Consider the following 20,311-nt stretch of genomic DNA (forward strand, 5'->3'; position numbering starts at 1 on the left):
TGCCCCACGGCGTCTCTGGGTGCTGGTCCAAGCCGGTGTCTCTGCTCAGGAGGATGGTTTGGTGAGATGGTCCAGCCACACCGATGGGCTGCAGTGACAGTGTTGGGGTGCAGAGTGTCGGGGTGCTGTGGGGGTGATGTGTCCGTCTCCCCCGGGCACCTGTTTCTGCTGGAGAGGAGCTGCCCAGGAGAGCCACTGCCTCATCTCTCTGCTCTCCTCCCTCCCAGGTACCAGACCACCTTCCCCGGCTTTGGATGCTGAATCAGGATCGTTTTAACTAAAGATGGAAACACTGGAGTCAGAATTGACCTGCCCAATCTGCCTGGAGTTATTCGAAGACCCTCTCTTGCTGCCCTGCGCCCACAGCCTCTGCTTCAGCTGCGCCCACCGCGTCCTGGTCTCCAGCTGCTCCTCCAGCGAGTCCATCGAGCCCATCACCGCCTTCCAGTGCCCCACGTGCCGCTATGTCATCTCCCTCAACCACCGGGGCCTGGAGGGCCTCAAGAGGAATGTGACCCTGCAGAACATCATCGACCGCTTCCAGAAGGCCTCCCTGAGCGGCCCCAACTCCCCCAGCGAGAGCCGCCGCGAGAGGACCTACCGCAACAGCCCTACCATGTCCGTGGCCGGCGAGCGGATCGCCTGCCAGTTCTGCGAGCAGGACCCCCCGCGGGACGCCGTGAAGACCTGCATCACCTGCGAGGTGTCCTACTGCGACCGCTGCCTGCGGGCCACCCACCCCAACAAGAAGCCCTTCACCAGCCACCGGCTGGTGGAGCCGGTGCCCGACGCCCACTTCCGAGGACTCACGTGCCTGGAGCACGAGAACGAGAAGGTGAACATGTACTGTGTTGCTGATGACCAGCTCATCTGTGCCTTATGTAAACTGGTGGGCCGCCACCGGGACCACCAAGTGGCATCCCTCAGCGACCGCTTTGAGAAGCTGAAGGTAAGCAGCCAGCGTGGGGGCCGGTGTTTGCCCAGGGGTGGCTGTCGGAGCAGGAGCTGGTTCCACGTGTCCCAGGTGGTGCCTCTTATTTAAGCCAAAGAGCTCCTGAAAGGTTGGTGGGCTGCAGGAGGGAGCTTGTGGGCTCCTCCAGTGCCACGGTACCAGGAGCCTGAGCTGTGTCTCGCACAATTAGAGCAAAGTCTTTGCTGTTTGATTTCAGCCCTGCTGGGGGGGATGTGTCCCAAGCCCAGGCATTGGACCTTCTCCCCAAATGGCTGGTCGGCGAAACACCGTTGGGCACCGAGGTGCCTGTGGCTGTTGCCCCAGGAGCGTGGCTTCCCCTGGGGTCTGTCCTGTCCTGTGACGGAGCTGGGGTGGCAAAGAGTGGCCTGGGGGACCTCTGAGCATCCTGCCCTGAGGCTGTGGTGCTCGGGCCATGCCTGCTCAGTGGTTCCAGCTGTGGGAGCCCCCATAGTGGGGGGGAGCCCCTTCTCTGCCCATGTTCTCCTCCATCCTAATCCCCCCAAGCTGTAGTGGCAGAAATGGGCAATTTCTCCTCCCCGCCTTCACTCATGGCACATCGATCCAAGCTGGGTTAGGGTTCTGCTGCTCCTCAGGTGGCAGAGCATGAATTCCCAGGCATCCCTCCAGGGCACCTGGAGCTTCATTTTCATGCAGTGGTGGTGGCTGCACAGGGTGTTGTGTGAACCCACGTGGATGGTGTTTGACCTATATAAAGTCAGAAATCCCTCTCTGTCCCCTGTGCATTCCGCATGAGTCTGCAAAATGGTTTTAATTCCTTTTTTCAATATTAAAAAAAAAAATAACATAGCTGGTCCCATTAGAGGTCACACCGGTGAGGCTGTAGCTGTGGCAGCAGTCACGTTCCATTAGAGCCCTTCTCCCGGGTTCCCAGCTGCTCCTCTCCTGGTCCTTTCTTGCGTAATGTTCTGGGCTTGTTCTGACCCAAAAGTGCTTTTCTTGGCTCTTTGTCTTGTTAATATTTTGAACAAAATTGATTTGTCTGCTCTTGTGTTTTTTGAGGGCAGAAGAAATACTTCTATCACTCTAACAAAAATACAGAAGGCTCTTTTTTTTTTTTTTTTTCTTTTTTTTTCCCCCCTGTGCAGGCCAGATTCTATTTTTTCTCTTTTTTCTTTTTCTTAACAAGCTGATGCCTGGACAGAAATCTTTCTAGATATCCAGTTTCCTGGGCTGGTTTCCCACCTGCCCTTCTCCAAAACTCTCCCAAACCCAGTGTGACTTGCCCAGTGGTGTGAGTCAAACATCTGCAGTGGCGGGAGGGACAGGCTGTGGGATGTCCTGGATGTATTTCCTTCTCTCCCTGTGCCTTTTGGGGGGCGCTGCCGCAGCATGGGGGTGCCCAGGGATCCCCAGGCTGGGGGTGGCTGGGATTTGCTGCAGACGGTGGTGTGCTGGTCCCGTCTGCACATCGCCCCTCACCTAAGCTTCCCCTGGTGTGCGGAGCGGTGCCAGCAGCCCCCTCCATGGGCCAGGACATTCTTTTTCCATGAGGAAATGTCTCAATTAGCAAATTGGAAACCTTAGAAAGAAATGACCATGTACGTTTGCACGCAATAACCCCGGGATAGAAATTGAACCCCTTTTTCCCCCCTCGCTCCGGCCCGTGTCCGCTGGCCAAGCGAGTTCAGCTGGAGACAAACTCCTTGGCACCCTGAGTCGCTTCTTCAGCCAGCCAAGTTTTGCAGGTTCCCAGAGCACCATTTTTTATTTTTTTGTTTTAAATTATGGATTTAAGTGATTTTGGAGGAGGAGGGAAGCTCTCCTCTGCTAGGAACATTCTTTCTGTGCTGTTGACCCTGCCCAGCGCCGGTTCAGCGGCAGGAGCTGGAGCTGGATGGGGGGGGCTGTGAGGGGCTGTGTCTCCCCACCAGTGGGGACCCCCCCTGAGGGGGCACCTCGGCTCGGTGTCAGTAATCGCTGCCTCGGGGTTTTTCTGGGGCCATTTTTTTTGGATGGCATTTTTCCTAATGCTCTCCCTCCCCTGCAGGAATTGCAGGGATGGATGCCGAGCGTTACCGGCAGCGTCAATATTTGCATTAGTATTTGGTGTCAGTCCATCGTCCCGACCACAGCCCGCTCTCTGGCAGCACTGCAAATCCTTGCAAGTATCTGAAATGCTTGAAATCATTAAAAACGGGCTGGGAGCGCTGCAGGATGCTGATGGGGGTGGCTGCTCCCTCCCGCAGCCCCCGAGCTCCCCGTGTCCCCCCGCATGGCTCTGCCCCTCCGAGCCCCCCCTGCCCCCTGCAGAGCTGGGTGGCCACCGGCCCGCTCTCGGGGACCTGCAGTAGCTCGGGCATTGAGCAGTCAGTGCTTGCTCTTAATCTCCGGCTTTGATCCTGTGGCTAGAGCAGGCTGGAAACGCCTTTCAAGTTGGTTTTTTTGATGAAGAACTGGGTTTTGAACCGAGTAAGTTCATTTTGTCACAAGGGCTGTGCTTTCCACAAAAGGGGGATTTTTTTTTTTTCCCTCTTCAGAATTGCTGTGTGCCTGAACATCATCCTGTTGTGTCTGACCCAGACCACCTCCCGGGGCTCCCCTTCCCCTCCGAGCTTCTCTGGCATTGGTGGTCTCCAGTGCGGGGCTGTCCCGCAGGGGCTCTGCCACGATCTCTCCGTACCGTATTGCACACCTCGGGTGCTTTAGGAACCACCTTTAATCCTTTTAAGGCGTATCACGGCTTTGTGTTTTGCGCATCTTCAACTCCGATGTCTATATTCTGAAGAATCTGGCAAGTGCGAGCTGTTTTCCTGAACTGTGGTGAATCCGAGGGGTGAACCTGGCCGGGCTGGGGTCTCGGACCTGCCCCGTTGCTTTGGGATGCAGGAGTCTGCTGTTTGCAGGCGTGTAATTCCGCACCCAGTTCTTTCCAGCCATGGTTGGCTCATCTGTCAAAGTGGCTCCGGTTCGTGCACTGCCCCTTGGACACGGGCCATCGTTTCCCAGCTCCAGCAGCCGCTGGTGGGAATGTCACAAACCCGGGGACGCTGATGGTGCAGGACACGCCGCAGGTATTTTCAGCCCCGGCCGTCTGATGCTGCTGGATTTTCTGGCGTGAAAGCATCCACCTGTGTCTGAGACAGAGAGAGAGGGGCTGCAGCTCCCTGGTCCTTGCTGTGGGGTAGCAGCCCGGGTTGGGGGACATCTGGATTTCAGAGGGATGGGGTGGGATGCCCGGCGGGACAGGGCAGAGGTTGAGGCATTGGGAGCATGTCCCGGAGCTTTCCGAGGCTGGGATGGATGCCGCCAAGCCCTGTTTCCCTGGGAAGGCTCCATGTCAAGGGTTGTCAGCTACAGAGACCCCGGGGAAAGGGGAAACCAGCTCTTTGGGTAGGAAAGTGCTCGGAAATGGAGTGGCTGTTTCCTGCCATAAGCACGTGGGGAATGGTGGATACGGGAGCTGCCGTAGGGAGCGGTGCTGTGAGGATGGGGTGATGCCAGAGGGACCGGAGGGAGGGCGAGTGAGAGCCGCGATGCTTTAGAGGGGTTGGATTTCCACCCCTGTTCCCCGCTCGCTCTGGGGTTGGGGCATTTGCCGGGAGGGAGCCGTCTGACCGGTGCTGCCGCAGGGACCTGCGGCGCCGAGCCCCAGCCGAGACGTTCATGGGTGATCCCGTGCCGACAGACGTTTCCCTTCAACCAGAAGAAGCACTTACCTGGTGCTGCTGCCTTTTATCCACTTACGGCTGTGATGGGTGGAGGGAGAAGTGCTCCATTCCTTCTTCCTCGCTGGGCACCGACGTTAGCTCTTCCCCTGGTGAGGGTCCATGGGCACGTCTCTGCTTCAGCTGGGCTGCTCAACCAGGGCCTGGGAGAGGGCACGAGCGGGGCTCCTTGGGCAGAGTCTTGGCACGTTACTGGTTGAGGATTCATTTGGCGACATAATTATGTCTGAAATTATCTCCAGCATCCGCTTGGCTTTGAGTTGGCACCCGTTCGGCTGGGAGAAGAGCCGGGTGGTGCCTTCAGAGAGTGGACCCAAGGTGACATTGCGCATCTGAAGGCATCTTCATATCTCTTGTCCTCTCGCAGCTCATCTTAAAGGTTGATGGCTCCCCAAGAGCCTGCCACCATGAGCTCTCAGAGGTCCTGGGGTGCCACCCGAGTGTGTCTTTGGGGTGTGCGCTGCTTGGCGTGGGCTTCTCAGCCTCCAACTGCCTGTCCTGCCGCATTGGGCAGCCCTTCCTGGAGAGATGACGCGTCCACCGGCACCACAGACCGGGCTCGCTCGTTGATGGCATTGGCCTCTGCTTCCCCAACCTGATGGACGTGACCTTGGCTATGAGTAGTCAAACTCATCGGGGTTTTGGGAGCTTGTTTTCCCTCTCTGCGTGTTCAGGAAGGATGGAGATTGTGAACACCATCAGTGGTAAAGAAGTCTGTCAGCTCAGCGTGCTGGCTGAAAATCGACATTAAAGATCAAATTAAAAATGTATGTAGATTAAGAGAAAAACTAATGAATTGACCTAGATAAAGCGAGAGCCTAGGACAGCAGCGCGTTATCTGCCGAGTGAGATCTCGACCAATTATAATTTCAGATTGCTTGAAACTCGTAATTGCAGTCCTCTCCGGGGAGCGGTGCCTGCCCCGTGCCGAGCTGTGCCGGTGGCCAGGGCCGGGGTTACGCTCCCCGTGACTCGGGAGAGGGAGGGAGGGAGGGATGGGGCAGGAAAGGCTGGGACTGAAGGGCTCTGGCTGGGAAAGGATTTTCCTTAATTATTTGCTGCCGTCCTTTGCTTCTCCATCTGCTCTGCTCCCTTTGGAGGAACCGGCGAGGGCTGGCTCAGAGGAGGCTTTTCCTTTACGGCTGAGGCTCCTGTTGAATGGCAGGCTGGAAATACCAAAAAAGAAAGAAAACGATGTATTTTGTAACGCTCTTATATCTGCTCTTTGGTAAAGGAAGAGCAATGAGCCGGGTGGAAAGGCGGTTACGCTTCAGAGAGGTGCTGCCTCCAGTGGGTCTATGTGAGTGGGACTCAAAACCCAAAGCCACCTCCCTGCGCCAGACAAATTGTGTGCAGAAAGCTGAGTTATTCCAAGGCTCTTAAGAGAGTGATGGGGTAAAAAAATTGAGGGGGAAAAAAACTTCCTCCACACTGTAATATAGGACTTCTTCGCCTCGGGATTTGTGAGCGTGTTCTCACTTGCGCTGTGTGAGTCACTGAGATTGCTGCTTAATTTATAATTTACTGTACTGCCATGGGGCTAAACTGAATTTTTATATATATATTTATATTTTTCCCCCCCACAAAGAAGAGTTAGCTGAGAAGGAGGGTAACAATGGTGACTGCTGTGACTCCTACACGGCACCCGGGGGGCTGTTCCCAGCAGAAACGTGGAAAGCCCTGGCTGCGGGGGGGCTCTTGGCTGCTTTACCCCCACCCAGCAGCAGATCTGTCTCCGGCTGCTCCTTGGAGACCTGTGTAGGGCAGGAGATGCCAACCTGCTTCGTGGTGGGAGCTGCAACCTCCTGCTGCGCCAGGGACCCTGCTGGGGGTGGCGGGTGGTCCTCGGCTGTGCTGGCGGTGGGGGGGTCTCATTGTGGTTTTATTGCTCTCTTGGGTTGAGTTTGTAATGCAGAGACTGGGTATAAGGGATCTCTCTGAGCAGGGGGTGAGACCTGTGCCCCAAACCAGGGTCCCCAGCACAGGGTTCTCGGCGGCAGGCAAAGGCCCTGCAGAGCAGCCAGCGCGTTACGGGTGTTGGGGACACGGGGAAGAGCATCGTCCCTTGTCCCTGGTGCAGATAAATGTCTCCATCCTCTGCTGGTTCCCGTATCAAGCGATGGCCCCGGCCTCCCTCGAGCGGCTCAGCGTGCCCTTCAGGTGCCACCCGCTGCTGTGGCTTGGTGACAAATTCACAACCAGTTAAGGACCCCTTGCTGGGAAGTGGTGAGAGCTCCTGGGGGTGCAGCCCACCCGCAGGAGCCGAGGGCGCCCGCAGCCCTAGTCCTGGGGAGGGGACGGTCCCCGGGCCCTGGCGAGCCGTCCCCGTGGGCTGGGGGGAGCTCCGTGAGCTGGAAGCTGTAGCCGTGGAAATAAGGCTGGCAATAAATGGGGTTGAACATAAAGCTCGGAGCCGGCCCTGCTTTTTTGGTTGTTCTGCTGGGTTTTTTTGGCATGCCAGCAGGGAGCATCAGCAGTGCGGGGTGGCAGGGTCTGCGTGTCTGTCTGTCCTGGCCTCGCAGGGCAGGAGGAGGCTCACGAGCACATCTGGGGAGCACATCTGGGGCTGCCGTCCCCTCCCCGCCCCTTTTGCTCAGGTTTCCCTGAAAAAACCCCTTTGATGGGGGCGGCGGGAGCGGGCACAGCTTCGCTTCAGCCCTGGCATTTACCGACGGAGCGTGGGTCACATGGAAACACGGTGTTTTCCTGGCTCCTTCCCCTGCGGCAGGAGAGGGATCACAACGTGCCCCGGTGTCTGATGGAGCTCCTGATTTAAGGTTTCCATCAGCACAGAGGATGCAAGTGTTGGAAACTGTTTAACTGCTGGTCGTTTGTAGGTCTGGGAGACCAGAAATCGCACTCGGTGCTGAGAGACTTGATTTATTTTATTTTTTTTTTTCTGGAAATCTGCTTTTTGGGGAGGGTTTGGATATTTTCTTTTAAATTACGCTATTATGAGATAGCAGACCTGAGCAGCTCCGTTGGTTCGGTTAATCTCTTGCGTTTTCCAAAACTGCCTTTGCATCCAAGCTGATTTCAATGCTGCTATCTCAAGAGCAGCTTGAGCCGGAAAATGAAAGTGCAAAGCTGTGCAAAAATCACTCGGCGACGCTGTGCTTGGGATGAAGCGAAAGGATTAATCTCCAGCCTTTGTGTCCCGTGAGACAGCGAGGCCAGGGCTGGCGTCTGTGGAAGAAGCAAGGTGGTAAGCGGGTGAATAAGAAAAGGTGTCACCTTTTATTAATTCATTATTTTTTATATGTATAAATATAATTAATACACATAGTATGTATAATATAGAATATGTAATTCATAAATTAATTTATTTATTAACTTTATAAAAGTCCCACCACCGTCCCACCACCACCCCACCCCCACCCCCCAAAAAAAATGCCTTTATTTCAGGAAGTGGCTGGTGGTCAGTCTGTTCATCTGTCACGTCAGCCTCGAGCAGTGGGAGGTGAGGAAGGTGATGGTTAAGGATATGAATGAATTCCACCCTTGTTGGGCTTGATAATCCCAAATTCACGGTTCTTACCAGCTGCGTGATCCCGTGGGGTGTGGAAGCTGAGGAGCGCGTGAGGCTGTGGGACGCTGCTGGGGAAGGTGCTGGTGGGGCTGGTGGGCTTGGAGGGCTGACTGGTCTGGGGAGATGAAGCCAGGAGGGCTCAGGCCATTGAGCGCTGCCTGGTGGCCCTGGGGGCACGTCCCTCGGTTACGGGATGTGGCAGAAGGTGAGTGGCTGAGCTCTGAGGAGCGAGGGAAGGTCCTGGTGTCCAGGCAGCAGCCCTGGCCCTTCAGCTCCTTGCTCTGGGAGATGTCTCCCTTGGGAAGGTGCCGGCTTTGGACGGGAGAGGGGCTGCCTCAGGCAGTGTCCTCATGTGATGGCTTTTGGGGGGGTTTGAGGGATGCAGCTGATTTGGGCGCAGCGTCTCTGCAGCCTCCAGCTTCTCCCAGCTTGGGGGCTGCTCCGGGCCCTCCGTGCTGCAGCTGCATTGCATCAGATGTGCTTTCAAAAGCAAAAGGAATGAAATAAAAGTTCCCAAATATTTCACCATCAACGTCAGCAACACACTCGTGATGAGCCTGTGTGGCCCGTGCCTCAGGATGAGGGCAGAGGATGTCCCAACCACGGTACCGCTTGTGGGGACACTGCTAATGTCCCCGTGCCACCCCTTGCTCTCCTTACAAATAGTCTTTGCAATGGTGGTTTGCTTTAATTTTAATTAGCCCTTTCATCGGGGCTCACTAGGAACGGAAGTGCGTCCAAGTTACCGAAGGGGGACGGGGAATTTTTTTGGCAGAAGTTGTTGCACCGATAAATTAGAAATGAAAAATTTATGAGCGTGTCAAATTGTACAACTGCAGCAGCTCCGGATCGTTAGGTATTAAAATCTTGCTTAACTTCATACCTTAGGATGATTGGCTCTTAGAGGGTGATTAGTTGGGTGGGAATAATTGGTGCGGAGGTGCCGCGCGTGCCTCCTGCCCGTGCTGCCGGCGCTGGGCAGGACAGGAGGGGGACGCCGGCGATGGAGGTGCCTGGTCTCCTGCTCAAAAGGGCTGGTGGAGGAGCCGGGGTGCATCGTAAGGGAAGGAGCCTTCTCCCTGCAGCGAGAACCTGGGGTGTGTGGCCCTTCGTGAGTGTCTTCCTGCTCGTGTCCGAGACCTTGGGGCTTGAGAGCCGCCAGGAAAATTAGTGATGAGCCGAGAACAGTCTCTGGTTGTCACTTCCTCGGAGGGGGGTCTGTCGCTGGGCTGCGGGAGGGGGCAGAGGTGGAGGCGAGCAGGGAACTGTCAGACAGCAGCGTGTGTCCCGCTCGGGAGCTGGGCTTCTCGGGGTGGCCCAGGTCTGTGCTGGGACCTCACCGCTGCCTCTGGCCTGGCCGTGGCCACCTCTCGAGAGCGTGGGCAGTGACGGTGCTGGGTCACCTGGAGCTGCCGGAGAGGAGAAGCGGGTTGTTGGGGAGCCCTTGTGCCGGGGATGGAGGCAGCGTGGTCCAGGGCTTCCCATCGGGCAAGGGTCTGGCAGCCTCGGCTCGGTGTTGGCTTTGGGAGGTGCTGCCCCGTTGGTTGTGGTGGGTTTTACCCCTAACCCTGTTTTGCACAACTCCGTGCGGTGGTGGTTGCTCTGCACCTGGAATGATGTGTTCAAACACTGCAAAACATGAGGTCTTGAACACCTCAACACCTGCAAAGTCCCACTGTGGTTTCTACTGGGCTCCTCTGGAGCTGGTCCCGGTGTCCACCAGAGAGGCTCGTGCGGGAGGTGACAGGTTGAGCATTGGAGTTTTCAGTGCTGTTTCTGGAGAAGGGGAATAATCTCTGAGATCTAATACTTAATGCTGCTTTCCAGCGTAAACAAATCTCTGCCAGTCCTTGAGCCGTGGCCCTACAGTTTTTTAAGCCAGTTTATGTTCCCATCAAACCTGATCTTTGTTCCAGCCGTCCCTCGTCATGTGATTTAACAGAGTATTTTTTTCCCCTCTGTCAACAGATTTTGTTAACAATACAGATACTTTTATGTTATAGTTTTCTTTATAGCATCTCTCTGGATGCCTCAAATTGTGTTATCTTTTGCAGTTTCTAAATTTCCATTTAATTCTGGTTTTGCTCTCCACATACTCCCACTGTTTCTCTGCAACATGAACTCTTTCAGGAAAAACTTACCCCTGGCGCAGGGTTTCCTTCCCAGGACGGGGGCTTTGGTTTCCGGGCACAACTGCAAGCCGTTAGCTTTGCAAGGCTTCTGGTTTGTGATGTTTTTAAGGGTGTGAGCTGAACTTCAGCTCTTTCTGTTCTGCATGAACAGGGGTTTTAAAATTAAAAATAAATAAAGGAAAAGAGTTGGTGCAGCTCCAGACCCGTGGAAGGTCTTGGCGCGGGGGGGTCCCTGGGTGGGAGGGGATACCCCTCCAGCTGCACGGCGTTGCCCCGTCCCCGGGGGGCTCGGTGCGTGGGTACCTGTCCTGCTTCTTGCTGCCTTTCCCGGGCTTCCTCTGAGGTGGTTTTGCTCCTTGCCGAGGGCAGGGCATTATTTAACACTGTTTATTCTCAGCTATTCTGCGAGCTCGTGCTACCTGTGCCTTTTTTTTTTTTTTTTTTTTCCCCTCCTTATTTTTCTGAGCTTTTACTCTGAATTTCCCTCTTTGCTTTGTGGCTTTGATAACCCAGTCCCTCGGAGCTTGCCCTCGGTGTGTCCTGTGGTCTGCCCCGTTCCCCTGGCTTCTCCCCAGCTCTGGGCAGTGTCTTCTGGCAGCCCGTGCCCCGTGTCCCCGCACCACCAGCTCGCCCGTGTCCCCATGCTGTCACTCGGCCTCAGCGCTGTCACAGGGCACTCGGGAATTGTTCTTTCTGGACTGGTAGGTGTGTTTCCCTTGCGACACTCGTATCCCAGAATGTTTTCTGCAGCGTGTCCTTATATTCCTTCAGCAGGCTCAGATCATGGGTCTGGATTCCTCCTCCCCCCGCTGCAGGTTATTAAGGAGCTCGGGGCTCAGTCCCTGCTCGGAAACACCTTCCCTTGCGTGGGACCCTCTCCGGTCCTGGGCTGGGAAGGGGGGAGCCTCTGCACACCCCCCTCTGACAGCCACGTTTCTGGGGAGCTCATGGCTGCTGCACTTTCTCCTTTAGTAGGATTTTTCCCTCTTTCTGTTCCCGGCACCGTGCGGTGACTTCAGCCCTGTGGCTGCCAAGCCCTGCCTGAAATCCCCTGGCGGTGGGCAGACCTTGCTGGGCAGGGGAGAGGGCTCTCGGCTGCTCGCGCTGGAAGGTGGCGCCTTCTCTACACGCTCCTTTGGGGAGGAGAAAGTCCATTTTCTCTTTTAAAAAAACCTTAAGTGCTTATCCAGCATTTTTGGAGAGCGTAGCCTTGCTTTTCTCCCTCGGGGGGAGGCTGGATGGTAGGGCTGCCCCGGGAGCATCACTGCCTGGGTGGCACAGGGCTGGATGTCCCCCTCCCAGGGAACAGAGGGGCCACCAGCCTGGCTGGCCAGCATGGCTCTCGCCAGGGAGAAGTGCTGGCCCTCTCCCTCCCACCCTGCACCGCAGCCCCCGCTTGCCGAAACCACCCCCAGCTCTGCCGAGAGATTCATGTTCCTGCCCCGAGTTGCTGTTGTTTAATATTCGGGATGTATGGCACGATGGGCGTAATGAATATTCAGGAGGGTGGATTAGCATCGCTGGGTTAAGGATGCTGCGGCGCAGCGGGGAGGTGCTGGCGCTCCTCAGGGCCGTGCTCAGGGATTCGCGGTGCGTCCCCTCGCCCGGGAAGGGCATCCCGGCAACGCGCAGCATCTTTAAGCAATTTGGAGACTCGGTTGCGTGCACTGAGGCGAGTGTCATATGAATTTCTTAGCAGGCTCGAAGTCATGCTCCGAGATGCTGAATATTGCTATTATTATCACATTAGACCCTTAAATAGGCTTACAGGTGTTATTAAGTGATTTTACCGTGATGGCTGACATGCTTTTTTAAAACGCCTACTTTGAATTTCCTATCAGTGTAGTTTGATGTATCCTTTTATAGAAATTAATGTACAATAGCAGCACGTAAGCTGATTGAAATCCTCCTGTACTGGGAAGGGAAATGAATCCTGGGACCTTGAGATGAGAGTTCTGGGGGGAAAGGGCGGTGTTACCTGCTGTACCCTTCCAGCTGATCCCTGGAGTGTCCCAGTTCCTGCTTTGGGCTTTCTCCTTCTCACCGTGCCGGCTCCAGGGAGACCCTCCATGGCTGGAAGGTGCCTGTTATCCACTGCGGAGCTGGGCACGTCCTGCGGAGCTGGCAGAATCCAGCTTGTGACGGGTGCTGGGACCATCCACTTGACCTGGAAGGTCTTTTCCAGCCCTAAGAGATGCTGTGAATGGCTGGTAGACCAGCCCACCTGGTTTTGATCCTTATCTGTAAACAGGTATGTGTGTGCTGAGGAAAGCAGAGGTGTGTCCCCAAATCCTCCCGGGCTGGCTTCCAGATGAACGAGTTCTTGCACCCAGCGCTCCTGGCTGGGTGGTCCATGGGAGCTGCAGAGCTCAGCCCTTGGAGGACATCGGGACAGTACGGAGCTGTACGATCATAGAATCCTAGAATGGTTAGAGTTGGAAGGGACCTTAAAGATCATCGAGTTCCAGCCCCCCTGCCCTGGGCAGGGACACCTCCACTAGAGCAGGTTGCTCAAAGCCCCATCCAGCCTGGCCTTAAACACTTCCAGGGATGGGGCATCCACAGCTTCCCTGGGCAACCTGGGCCAGTGCTTCACCACCCTCAGCGTCAGCGTGTGGCTCCTGTGCCACCCGCCTGTCACCTACAGCATCTGTGCCAGAGGGTGGAAGCCCCCCCGTGGGCTGGGTGACAGCCCTGGGCTGGCACTGAGAGTGGATTCTTCCTCACTAATTAAACTAACGAGGTGGTCAGTCCCCCTGACCTGCCTTTCTCTGGAGATGGGGCTCTGGCCGTACGCAGCAGGACGAGGGCTGCCTTCGGGGGCTTGGAGTGTCTGTGGGAGCCGGGTGTCCTGGGGAGCCCGTGTGCCCTTTTTGGGCCATAGATCCACGTCCTTGGCTTTGCTGCTTGGAGCAGAAGGAGTCTTGGATGTGAAGAGGGAGATATTACTGACCAGGGCACGGATTTGGTGTCTCTGTGCTCCTGCCCGTTGCCTTGCTTTTGCCTGGTTGGTTTGGGGGTGCGTTTTGTTTTGATGGGAGCCTGCCCCAAAGGTGTTCTTGGGAGGGGGTCTGGCACCGTCGGGCTCATCCCGTTGCCTTGTGCGAGCAGGAGGCGCTGGATGCTCCTGGCGTGAAATGCCGCTTTCACCCGTGGAGGCAATTGGGCTGCATCCCCCCGTCTGGCAGCGCGTGGGGCTCCGTGCCCAGCCGGCTGTAGGACAAGGAGCGGGGCTGCGGGGTGGCCCCTGGCTGAGCACCCCGTGCTGAGACTTTGGAGGCGTTTCTGGTTGCGAGGGGCCAGGATTTGGGCATTTCAGTTTTCAAACTCAGCGTGATACGCAGCCGGATCCTCGCGAGCCTGCTGAACCCCTTTCCGCTCCTACGGGCATCTCTGATTTATGGGATAAGCTCGGAAAACACTGTGCAAAAAGGCGTGTGTCGGGCGGGATGTGCCAAAGCCATAAATCCAGATTCCTTCCTTGTTTCTCTAACGGACTTTTGGGAACCAAACATCCGGTATCCAAGAGAAAACGTGCATGGGTTGTCTTTCAGTGAGTGCTGCTTGGCTGTATTTTTGTGATTTTATGATGACGATGATTGGAAAATAAAGGTCATGAGGCGAAAGAGCCCGGTGGATCCGCCCACTGCAGCCCCGCGTCCTGGCAGTCGCCTGATGTTTGTGGTGGAGGGATCCATAAAAACCCAGCCTATAATGTGAAACATCCAAAAAAAGAAAAAAAAAAAATAAAAAAAATCCCCCTCTTTGGCCTCTCAAGGAAGGAATTCCGTCCTGCTCTCCTGGTGCTGTGGAGAAGGAGACGTTTCCAAGCAGCGGTTCAAGGGTACCGGGGTCTGCAGCGTGGCCTCCAGCAAAAGGGAAAGTGCTTTCTGAAGTGCATTTGTAAAGGCTTATCTCAAAATAACTTACCCTGAGTACTTCCATGCTGCTTAAAACGGTATTCTTCCTGGATAACTGCTGTGGGGAACCGTTTTTTATTAGCGCTGGGTGGAGGTTTGTGGGTTTATTGGGTGCAAAAGTTTAAAGCTGGGTGTTCTGCGATGGTACCTGCAGGCGCGGAGCTGGGCAGGGGTCTCCTGCAGCCACAATCCCTCTGGTGGCATCCGAGGAATGCTAACGTTTTATGGGACTAATCACTGGGTTAAAGCCATTTAAGTCCAAATTTCATTTTGGCCACACCTAGTGTGACAGCTCTGCCCTCCTCACCAGACCCCCGACACCCCGATCCTGGGCCGGGAGCCGAGCAGGCTGGAAAAGGGAGAGGGGCTTGGAGCCGGTGGGGGAGGAGGGAGCGTGGACTGAGGGGGGCTGCTTTTGGGGAGGGGGGGCAGTATGAGGCTTTATGAGCGCGGTGATGGGGTTTTGGACACTCGAGGCGAGGACAAGGACAGGAGGTTATTTGTGTGTCTGAGGGGCAGAGGCAGGGGGGTGGGAAAGGGGTGATGGTCTCACTGTGTCCCCCTCCCAGATGCTCGGGGGCTGGCACGGAGCCCTGGGGGTGATGTCCTCAGGGGCAGGGCCGGTGAGGGAGATACCCCTTCAGTCACCCGTGGATGCTGGGCCGTGGGCTGGGACCTGCGCCCGCCCTCGTTCCGGAGAAGTCATTTATGTTTCCCGACTCCTCAAGTCGGGAAATTTCAAGTCAAGAATTTTCCTTTCTCCTCCTCCTGGGCCACTAGACCCTGCACCCTGGGCAACAGGCCCTCCCATGCTTTGCTGGTGCTGCTGGTGCATCCATCGCCGATATCGAGACCTGCTGCAGAAGCTGCAAGAAATTATATCTTTCCTGGACACCAGCCCCTGCCAGCTCTGGAGGCCGTTCGATCATCCCAGCGCCTCCCATCCCCTTCCATGGGAAGCTAGCCAGTCTCAGCTGAAGTTCTGTCATGGAAAATGTCATAAATGGCACTTGTCTGATGTGCCGAGCGTGTGGCTGGCGTCGGCACATGGCTTGAGCAGGGAGGAACTCGCAGAAACCCAGCCCGTGCTTGGCGGGCGCTCGGTGCCTCTTTGCTCCGTCTGTGGATTCCTGCACGCCCGCAGGAGCCGTGGCTTCTCCTCTGCTGTCTCCAGAGGAGCTGATGCTCCCGCTGGGAGGAGGAGAGGGGAGCACCGCGTCCCCTCCCGCAGGGGTGAGGATGCTGCCGGCACCGGCTTGAACTTTGCTTCTGCCGGGATTTGTCCTCCTGCAGGTCCGGGCTCTTTCCCCAGCCCCTGCGTTCGTGCTGTGGCTCGGGAAGCACCGATCTGCCAACAAAAGCCAAGGTCACAATTACTGCTGTCCTCAACTATCCCCTCCGGGTCTGGAGGCTCTGGAAGCTGCGGGATGCCGGGGAGGAAGATGCCCGGGGACCCGGCCACCTCTCTGGGGCCATGGAGCAGCACGTCGGGTCCCTGCGTGGAAGGATGCTCTGCCGGCTCCCGCAGCCGGAGCACGCGTTTATCCGCAGCCGCTGCTCCCGCATGGGGTCCCTGCTGGGGTGATGCTTGGCAAGTCCCCGCGTTGATGTGGCCCCAGTGACAAGCCGCTGCTGGGATGCCCACTGGCTCCCGGGGTGCTCGCGGGCTCCTGCACCCCCTGAATGTCAGCTCTTCATGGTGCTCCGGAGGCAAAGCAGATTCGCGTCCGTGAGGATTACCTTGTGGTGGCAGCAGGGTGGAGGGGCTGGTGCCGTTCCCTCAGCGCTGCAGCTCTGGAAGGGCCAGAAACAGTTCCTGGGGATGCGCAGGGGCTGGGGGTGCGCAGGGGCTGCATGGCCACATGGAAAATACTCGTATTGAAGTTTAGGATTGGGAGGACGGTGACTGAGGGTGGCCCGGCCCTGGGGCAGGTCCCCAGGGAGGCCGAGGGGTCTGTCCTCGGCAGGGACCCCCTCGCACCCACACTCTGCAGTGCCCTTGTGTCCGGCCAGGGCAGGATTTGCTCAAACCCTTCCGCATCATCCCTTGGTTAAAACCCGAGCCTTTCTGTTTAATCTAATGCCACTTGATTCTTAAAGCCGTGATCTTTAATTTGACAGTGTTCCTTGTCGGTCCCAGCAGGAAATATGTTTGGGACCAGTTGGGAAAAAAATTACCAGAAGGTTTTTTCTCTTCTTTGATCTATCTTTTTTATTGGGTTTTTTTGGTGGTGGTTTTTTGTTTTACCAGAAAGCACAGCGAGAGAATGAGTAGACTCCTGCAATCTGTTTGCTGCTCTCTGGGTATTAGAGGATGACACCAGCTGGGCTGGTAAAACAATCTTAAAAAGGAATAATCCCAGACCCACATGAGCAATTAAACATGTCACTCACTGAACTCTGGATTTTAATCAATTTTCCCCCTTTTTCTTTCTTTTTTTTTTTTTTGTTCCTCTTTTATTTTGCCTCTGAATTCTGGTCGGAGGCCATGTGAGCCGGGGGTTGCGCATCAGACAGATGCCGAGTTATTTGATATTCCACTCAGGCTTAATTAACGCAATACATAATCGTGTTGGTGCAGGGAGAGGGAGGGGGGAGGCCAAAAAGAGCAGTTCCCCTGGTTTGGGCAGCAGCGGGAGAGGCTCCTGCAGCGCTGGTGGGTGTTGTGTCCCGGCTCCGCTCCGGGCGCAGCTGGCGTTGGGGAGCGCTGTGCGGCCCCTGCGTTGCCGTGTGGTTATTTTGGGTCCAGGATCTCCCTCTGGGCTTTTTTGGGGCTTCAGAGAGGACCATCCTTCAGCAGAAGGTATCCATCGACGGAAATAAAAATGGTTATTTCTGCTCGTGGAGGTGCTGGATGAGGTCTCCCTTGGGTCACAACTTCTGTGGTGACGGCAAACGTTGGCTTGATGGCACCGCTCTGATGGAGCACAAGGTGGACGATGCCTTTGGGTCCAGCCTCTGAGCATGGGGTTTTGATACGCTGTTTGTACCGCTTGCTTAGCGGGATTTTAGCCAGAGCATCTCTGTGGGTCCCAGGAGGGATTTGCTGGAGGACACACGTGCTTGGGGGTCGGTGGGCTCCTCACGTGGGAACCCAGACCTTCCCCCTGAAAGTCAGTGTGGGTCAGTCTTTCCAATAAGCCGTTGAAATGTCCCATTTTGGTGTGTTGAACTGTTGAAACCTGCCTGTGCTGCCCTCCTCTCGTCTCCCTGCTGCTCTGCATCTCTTATTTCCATGTTTTATCCTTTGCTGCAGGGTTTGAAGTAGTCCTGGAGCTTCTTCAGCCTGCTGGTAACGGGCAGCCCCCAGTGAGGTGTTGCACTCAAGGGCGTCATTGGAATAAATTGTCTCATAAATTATCAAGGAAACCAGCTCCTCTGCTCCAGCGTCGCTCAGTGGTGTCCCGACAAAGGAACCCGTGTGGTTTTAATAAAGCAGTGTGGGCAAAAAAAGCCCTTTTTATATTGGACCAGAGCCCTGGGAAAGGAGGATGGAAAGCTGCTGTGGGAACCACCCCTTCCCCTCCATCTTTCCCTCCATCCCCTTTGGAAGGGGCTCAGCAGCATGAAGATGGGGTGAGCTTTCTCCAGCCTCACCTGACCCCACCTGGGAGGGCATGGACCAGGCTGGGTTTTGTTTTTTTCCCCCCTGTTTTGTCAACCCCGGGGTTTGAGCAGGGTGGGAAGGTGGTCTCTGCAGAGCTGCTTCACCGCGGGACGGCCGGGGCTTGGCCAGCAGAGCAGCAGGACAGCACGGGCTTTTCACACCAACATGAAGTTATTTTTTGAAACGTGGCAAAACATCCCCCCAAAGTGGTGCAGTTACGGTCCAGGCCTGGAACCACCTGCGGTTTTCTCTTTTCTTTTCTACCAGGGGGCTTTGCCAAGAAGCTTGTCAGAGCAGCGTGTGCTCTTGCTGGAAGGAGCTGAACGTCTCTCTCGGGGGGAGGACGGGTCCCGTGGAGAGTTGCTGCAGTTTATGAATGGGCATTTATGAATTAATTGATGTCCTTAGCCTGAGTTCATCTGCGTTTGTGATGGACCCGCTAAAAACAACTTAGGGGTCCTTTCCCTGTCTGGCTTTGCCTGGATAAGGGGGTGATGCAGAGTCTCCCTGTCGAGTGTCGTTATGGGATGAAGGCGTTTGCAGGGAGCGAGGATGGGGGGGGCGCGGGGCTGGGGCAGCGTTACGGTGGGGGGTGGGTGGCCGTGGAAACTGTAATGATTTTAATTGCATATTGCCAGGGAAGAGAAGGGAAGGTGTATGGGGAGATGGAATGATCATCATAGGAGGCTTGTGGGTTTGTGGAGCTGGTGGGACATCCCCTGGCGACGGCCATGCCCCGGGCACGGCATGTTCCTCCCCAGCATCACGGTGGCAGCGGCACATCCACCGCTGAGGCTGCGTGGAGGGGCCGTTCCCTCTGAAATCGCTGCAATTGCTGCCTGGAGATCCGGTGGATTATTTTTGGGGCGATGTTCCAGCGGCAGACGGGTTTGGACACTGCGGGGTCTTTCCCGGTGGCAGGCGTTTGCCGTTGGTGTGGCTGGAGAGGTCCCAGCACCATTCACTGCCGGGCCGAGGCACGGGGAGAGCGGGGAAAAGTAAGGAGAATAGAGAGTAATAAAAGTGACGGCTTTTGAAATAATTTGCATCCCAGTCATGCCCAAGCAGGGAGTTTATCTTTCAAGTTATCCACAGCTGAGCTTTGTTTAACCTTGGATAATTCTTCTTGGGTAAGCGAAGAGATCCCTTACACCTGTAACAATATCTGTTGGGGAGAGCTATTTAGTGCTCAATATCTGCTTTTTAAACTGCTGTAAAACACTGCAATCGAAAAACAGAAATAAAATGCTAATTGGGCTGGTTTCAAAGCCTGTGACAAGGCCTCTTACAGAAGATGTGTGCTCACAGACGTGCTTGCCAACACATATATTAGCAGTGTCAGAGGGAACAAAAAGTTCCCGTTAGCAAAGATTAGCTTTTAAAGAAAGATGAGGGGACTGAGGGGGGGAAATAAAGGAAAGAAAAGAAAACTAGATAAAGGTTTTCTGAGTAACCCTCTTTGTGGAGGGCTCTGCCAGGAAGATCAATGTGGTGGTTTTATTTTTGTGCCGTGACACTGCTAAGTTTTGAAAGAGTCTTTTGACCCATTGGTGAATGTGCAGGAAAGAAGCTGCGGGAGCGGGAGGGGGCAGGGAGCGCCTTTGCCCGGCCAGTGGTTCGTTATAACGCCGGGATCTGCCTGGAAAATGCCCGGGCTGAGGCCAGGTGTGATCCTGTGCCGCAGAGGGTGCGGGCAGAGCCGAGGCTGAGGTTTTGCTGGATGTGGGAAGTCCCCTTGGTCCTTTCTAAAGCCATTGCTCTGCTGCTGCTGGAATCCCAGGCTGGCCGGGGTCAGAAGGGACCTCTGGAGATCATCTCCTTCAACCCCCTGCCAGAGCAGGGTCACCCAGAGCAGTTGGACAGCAATGCATCCAGATGGATTTTGAACGTCTCCAGAGACGGAGACTCCACCACCTCTCTGGGCAGCCTCTTCCAGGGCTCTGCCACCATCACAGGAAAGAAGTTCCTCCTCGTGTTGAGATGGAATTTCCCATGTCTCAGTTTGTGCCCGTTACCTCTTGCCCTGTCCCTGGGCACCACTGAGAAGAGTCTGGCCCCATCCTCTTGCCCCCCACCCTTTAGCTATTCCTCAGCATCCATGAGGTCCCTGCTCAGTCTGCTTTTCTCCAGCTGAACAGCCCCAGGTCCCTCAGCCTTTCCTCGTAGAGAAGTGCTCCAGTCCCTTCATCATCTTCGTAGCCTCGGCTGGGCTCTGCCCTTCCTCCCGGTGCTGGTGATGCCTCACTGCTTCCCACCAAAGCCAGGTAAGGCTCCAGCCTTCCCAGTCCCCAGTGGGACTGCAACTGGGGCAAATGGTGCCACTGGTACAAGTGCTTACCCAGTTATTGGGGATTTGGAAAGCCCACCCCTGGGGCGCAGAGGGGACACCAGACCTCAGCTTTCATGTCAAATAGTGTCATGGGGCTGGTTTGTGTGTTACTCTGAGATTTTGGGGAGAAGCTCA

The 20,311-nt window shown here is 55.7% G+C and overlaps 1 protein-coding gene across 3 annotated transcripts in view; it reads left to right on the top strand.

Moving 5' to 3' along the window:
- The first annotated feature begins 227 nt into the window (after positions 1-227).
- The window catches only part of MID2 (midline 2), a 60,793-nt gene continuing 40,709 nt past the window's right edge, over positions 228-20,311 (top strand). The window contains exons 1-3 of one of the 3 annotated variants that reach the window (XM_074147374.1): positions 284-949; positions 3,547-3,570; positions 15,305-15,358. In XM_074147374.1, coding sequence (XP_074003475.1) covers positions 284-949; positions 3,547-3,570; positions 15,305-15,358 — 744 coding nt within the window. Of the gene's footprint in view, positions 950-3,546; positions 3,571-15,304; positions 15,359-20,311 lie in introns of all 3 variants that reach the window. The other 2 variants (XM_074147375.1, XM_074147376.1) reach the window with 2 other exon arrangements.

The sequence above is a fragment of the Numenius arquata genome, chromosome 5 (genome assembly GCF_964106895.1).
Source record: "Numenius arquata chromosome 5, bNumArq3.hap1.1, whole genome shotgun sequence".
Taxonomy (NCBI): Eukaryota; Metazoa; Chordata; class Aves; order Charadriiformes; family Scolopacidae; genus Numenius; species Numenius arquata.